Raw genomic sequence first — 6000 nt, 5'->3', positions numbered from 1 at the left:
TTGTAGAGTACGCTTGGGGAGTGTGATCGTGTGTACAGCGTCTCTCTATGTCTGTCTCCACGTTGGTTGAGTGTGGAGTGAGTGCATATGAGAGCATGAGGGTGGGAATGGATGTTTGTGTCTGTGTGTGCCTGTATGTCTGTGTCTATATGTCAGGTTGGGTATCAGACGCCACCTCTCTGGGGACATCTCAGGCCCTCCAAGGTTTGGAGGCCTATCTCCCCCCACCACTTCCCCTACCGGTGGCAGACGCCCTCAGACATCGGTGCGTTGGTGGTTCTTTGTGTCCGGGGATGGGCGTCCGGGTACCCACCGGCTCACTCCTTGGTGGCTGCTTGATGGGGCCTGGAGCCTGGGGCTCACTCGGGCCACTTCGGAGGTGGGGTGCCCCCGGCCTCTCGGCCTGGGGCTCGGTCACTCAGGCACAGCTGGCTGCCGGCGGAGCTCACGGGCGCGTCACTGCAACCCCCCCCTGGCTTCTGCTCCGCGGCTGCTGAGTGAGCCCTCATCTGGGACTCTCCTCAGCTCTTTCTGGGACAGTGGCGCGGCTGCCCCTCTGTTGGTCTTCCTTGGTCTCTTGTGTTCTGGGGGCCTCTGGATGTCTGGAGTTTTGATCTCCTCCATACCTGCTTCATGCCCTGGAGGACGGGGCTGTGGCCCCCCCCACACCTCTAGCAGATCATTACATGAAGGAACCTTTTAAAAAATCAAGCGCGTCCATGCTCACAGGTGTACACACAGGTGCTCACACCCACAAACTACACCATTTTTGGCTTCTACCTCAAAGCACACTGTGTTCTGTTGATCTTATGTGCTGCACAATAATGTTTAATATTTAGTATTTACTGTCATATTCCCATATATCATTGTGATGTTGTTTATTGTATTGCTCTCGTTTTCTTCTGCTTGTTTTCTTTTTTCATTCATTCAACAGCTAAGATACTGCGCAGGACCCTGAAGCTCCCAGGCCTCTGGTAGAGGACCCGAGCTTGAAGGATAAACCGCCCGCAGGGGCGTGCTGGGTGTTTTTTTTATTTTTTTTAAAAAAAGCAGTTCAAAGACGTATAAACAGATGATCTTCATAAGATAAGATAAGATAAGATAAGATAAGATAGAACTTTATTAATCCCTCGGGTGGGTTCCTCTGGGAAATTCGATTTCCAAAAAAGCACAGCACCGACAGAAGTTACAGAGTTACAGAATATTATATATATATATATACACACACACACACACACATATATATAATACAGAGACAATATAAATAAAATATACGAAGGGGATAAATAGAATAAATAGGAATAAAAAATAAAAATACAAGTGAATTGCACATTTCAAGTATTGAGGTCTATTGCACTGTTGACTATTTACAAAAGTATTGCACAAAAGGTATTGCACAGTGAGGTGAAGAGGCACTACAGCTTAGTTGTTCCCCCCTCCTTTGTCCTCCTGTTTCCCCTCCCTCTCCCCTCCAGAGAGGAGTTAAACAGTCTGATGGCGTGTGGGACAAAGGAGTTTTTAAGTCTGACACAAGAAAGACACAAGAAAAAGAAAATTATGAATTTCAGTGATTGTCTCAGTTTAGAAAGTTGCTAAATCATGCTTATTCAGATTGTACAATTAACTTTCCAAAAATGGAGTTACTGGCTTTGTTGTTTTTTGGAACGTTATGGAATTGCAAAAACATGATGACATGATAATAACTGTATTTTACATAGTGTGTATATTATATTAGAAATATGTTGGGGGGGGGGGGGGGGGGGGTTGTCAATATTGAGGTTTTCGATTCTAGCCAATCATTTTATGTTTCCGAGGATAGTAGGCGGGTCCAGGTACGTACGTTCTTTTAGAGCAGAGCTACAGATTAAAAATGCCCAAGGCGAATCGATCAAAAGTCTGGCTGTACTTCACAGCAAAATATGCAAACTCAGCAGCCTGCAACAAGTGCTTTTAAGGTGATAATTTTTTCGGCTTCCATCGAACCCGATCGAACCACAGAAGTGAAGGTAAGCTATTTACATCGTATCATACCCACGATTACAACCACCAAAGGCCAGCACTGTCAGTGTCCCAGAAGACTCCAGTGGCAGTCGATGTTCTAAAAGACAGCATTAAGGAGTCCCTTGCAAGGAAGTTCTCCAGGGAAGACTTTGTGAACATGACAAATAAAGCAACCATTTTAGGCACAGACTATAATATTGGCATGATGCTGCCGTTTGGCTCAACAGGAGGCCTACCTGACTTTGCAGAAATCCATCAAATAATCATTGTGCACAGAACTCCTGTGTTTGTTCTGAAGTTGCTTAGAGGCTGTGAACACCTGAGGAGTTTCAAAGTAGAGCCCACAGGAGAGACAGAAATCCTTAAACATTCTGAACTGAAAGAAACATGGCTGCATACAATACAGCAGATGGCCGTATGGTGTCCCTTAAACACTTCATTTGCACATCAGAGTAAGTGTAATGGGTTGATTATTTCTGTTATATCAAATGTTTGTGCACTTATTGAAATTATTGAAAAAATATATTATTTTACCAACAACTATATGGGCGGGCGTCCTGTCTTATTTGTTTATTGTAATGTTTATTTAACAGGAACAACACATATAACATTGAAAAAGAAAATGGAAACATGTGATGCATACTTAACCCTCCTCTATTCTATTGCCCTTATCTCCCTCTTCTTAAAATGACAATCAAAAATTATTTATTCCAAATTCTACTGAACTAAATCTCTGCTTTTATTTCTCTGGCAGAAGATAATGAAGAAAATATATGCATGTAAGCTTATCAACTATTAATAACCTGTCTCAATTTCTTTTCTTTCTCTGTCTCTACAGCTGAGGAAACACAAACCAAAAAACAATGGCAGTCCAGTTAAGAGTCGTTTTAGAAGAACACAGCATTCAAAAGTTGACACTTCCAACAGGAATTCCTAATACAGTGGACGGGGATACATGGGGAATTTGGACTGCTATACCAAGACAAAGACTTTGACAATCAGTTTTTCAGTGTCATCTCGACTGCTGACTTGTATGACAAGGCCATTGTTAAAGTGATCCTTAAAGAGCCAGTAATCACCCTTGACTTACAACCAGCATGTGAATCAGGATCATCGTCTGCATTGAACTCTTCGACTTCAGTGAGCACCCATCCTGCAAGTACTACTGAAACGGACATCTGCCCTGCCAGTCATGATGCACCCTCACAGGTGTCCGACTGCGCATCGTCAAGGTCCAGTGACACCATCATTCTCCCTGATTCATGTCGCCCTGCTGCGTGGCCAGTGCCATTTCAAGTACCGGAGTTTTCCCGAGACATACAACTAATCCTCGCTGAGGCAAACAACTCATATCGCAACACTGGAAGACCTTTTATGGATGCCAGTGTTAAATCAGCAACAATGCAAGACCTTGCAAAAGTAATTTTTTCGTACACTGCTTACCCAGCCAATCAGCAGATCCTCTCAGTGCCTGAAGCCTTGGTTTCAAAGTTTGCGTGTCTTAAGGAGCCAGGATCATTTGCCGGCTTATATGGCTGGCAGCAGCGCATAAAAAACAAGATGCACAATTACCGTGCCAAGCTAAGATCTCGAAAATTTTCTTACCCGGAAATTGAAATTAATGCCTTAAAAAGGAAGCATCCAGCTGATGCAGTGCCATCAAAGAATGTAAAAAAGCCAAAAAAAAGCAGAGGTTAATTATCTCCCTCCGCATCCTACTGGAGAAACCCAAGAGACACTGGAGAAAGAGAGGCTGGAATTAATTTATGAAATAACAAAGAAAAACAACGCAAAGATAATTGCAGAAAAAATGAATAAAACGTTCTCTAGCCGAAGACTTGGAGTGGTCAGCCTCTGCCCCTCTGTGGGTGAGTTAAAAGAAAGGTGGCCAGCATTATTCACTGAGGCTCAGGTGAGTATGTGTGATAACTATTCCTATCCACCAAAAAACAAATGTCAAACAAATGTCAACAAATTGAAATGTCATTTTTTTGTCCCCTTACTTCTTAGCTCATCGAAGAGTTCAGACGCATCACCACAGTTTCTTTGGTGGAGACATTCATGCTGAAACTTGATGAGTACACACCAGGTCTTTTGCAGCTTATGCCTGCCAAAGGAGGAGCTGCTGGTTCCAAGATGAGACCTCTGCTGGACACTTTGAATGACCTATGTTATTTGACTTTTTTCACAAATATGTAATTATGGAGGGCTGCAGTGGGTAGCAAGAAGGTCCTGGGTTCAAATCCCGGCCCAGGGTCTTTATGCATGGAGTTTGCATGTTCTCCCTGTGCATGTGTGGGTTCCCCCCAGGTACTCCAGCTTCCTCCCACAGTCAGAGAGCATGGCTGTCAGGTTAATTGGTCTCTCCAAATTGTCCTTAGGTTTGAGTGTGTGCGTGGTTGTTTATCCTGTCTGTCTCTATGTTTCCTTGTGATTGGCTGTCCAGGGTGTACCCAGCCTCTCACCTGTTGAAAGCTGGAGAGAGGCATCAGCCATGTTTTTGTTTTTAAGGAATTCAGTCTTAATGTAAGTAAATCACTCGACTTAGTCTTTTCACTAAATTGTATCTCCCTACAGACACAGAGCATCGAGAAGAAAAGGGATCTCCTTATCTGCTGCCTCATTAGCTACCTCGGGGAAAGACAAGAAGATCTTTTTCATGACTGCCAGGTTTGTCATATTGATAACAGTTTACTTATTAACTCAAGGGATCCTAATGTTCTTCTCTCCTGTCCTCTCCTATCCCCTGTTCTCCCCTTCTCTATCCATCGTGTCCACTCCCCTCTTCAGATCAACTGAAATATATTGAAAAAGCATCTTAAATAAAATAAAACATGTGTATGCTTTTTGTTTCTTTCTTTTTAACACGTAGGAATGTGAGGATTACACAGACAATATGATGAAGGTGATCGTGATCCACAACATCATGGCTGAGGAGGATCCATCAGATGTGTCCATTGTGATTGAGGGAAACCAAGTGATGGAGGGATGTGGAAGCCGAGCAAAGGCATGTGTACTGCTGATGGGACTGATATATGCCCTCAACCTCGAATATCCGAAGGAGCTGAAGAACACATCTGACACTTTTCAAAAACTGTTTTTGGAACTTGACGGGGCGAAACTACTGAAAAGGGTCCACGGCCTCAAAAATAAGCTTATGCAATGCACACACCTTTCCCCTCTTGTTCCCAGAGGACATAGCTTGGTGGAGCTGTAATTTTTCTTCTGACAGCAAGCACAGAAACTATTGCATGTTGGTGTTAGTGTTCTGTTCTATCTATCCATATGTTTGATAACGTACATGCACAGAAACAACTTGTAGAGTTTCTGTGCTTTTGGCTTTTAAAATGGAATGAGTGGCCTTTGAAAGTGTTGTCTGCATTAGCTGTTGTGTTGCACTTTATTCTGTATTTTTATGGAATAAAAACTTTGAGATGAGGAACCATTTTTTTTGGGGGGGGGGGGGGGGTGCATTTTACCTTATATGAATAGGTAATGTTTATCAACTGATAATAATTAAATTTTATTAGTAATTATCAGGTATTACCAACTAGCAAACATGAGATAATTTTACCTCATTTCAATGAGTAAGCAGCTGTTGAATGTATACATAAATATGGGGTAAATTTTACCCAATTTAATTAAGTATTTCATAGCTTTTTATTGAAGTTATTTTATACACAATATATTGAACTAAATCTACCCCAAAAAAGTCAATGCAAATTGTTACCTCAGATTTATTGGGTAGATTCTATAGATGACTTCTTACAGTGTACTGTCAAAGGAGGTAACACCTCAAATCTGATGAAACACCTGGCGACGCATAGCGTTTTTTTAAAAGCCGAGAAATGCGCCGTATTTGATAGCTTGCTGCGAGACCTCACACTGTGCACATCTACTGCGGGTGTGGTGCCTGTTATCGGACCTGGAGTCAGCAACATCCCCCAAAAACCCGAAGAGGAGAGTCCTGGCCCCTAGCCCTGCCAGTGTAGCAGAAAT

The 6000-nt window shown here is 42.8% G+C and overlaps 1 protein-coding gene across 1 annotated transcript; it reads left to right on the top strand.

Moving 5' to 3' along the window:
- Positions 1–3463: 3463 nt before the first annotated feature.
- On the top strand, positions 3464–5218 carry LOC146702516 (uncharacterized). Its single transcript, XM_085467188.1, has 4 exons — positions 3464–3913; positions 4012–4169; positions 4581–4671; positions 4874–5218. The coding sequence occupies exons 1-4, from the start codon at positions 3812–3814 to the stop codon at positions 5216–5218; spliced, it is 696 nt and encodes a 231-aa protein (XP_085323314.1). The 5' UTR covers positions 3464–3811.
- Positions 5219–6000: the final 782 nt, after the last annotated feature.

This window comes from Copadichromis virginalis, linkage group LG8 (assembly GCF_057382275.1).
Source record: "Copadichromis virginalis isolate Kocher_CV1m ecotype Utaka linkage group LG8, C_Virginalis_male_GT1.1, whole genome shotgun sequence".
Taxonomy (NCBI): Eukaryota; Metazoa; Chordata; class Actinopteri; order Cichliformes; family Cichlidae; genus Copadichromis; species Copadichromis virginalis.
This window is presented reverse-complemented; position numbering and strand designations above follow the sequence as displayed.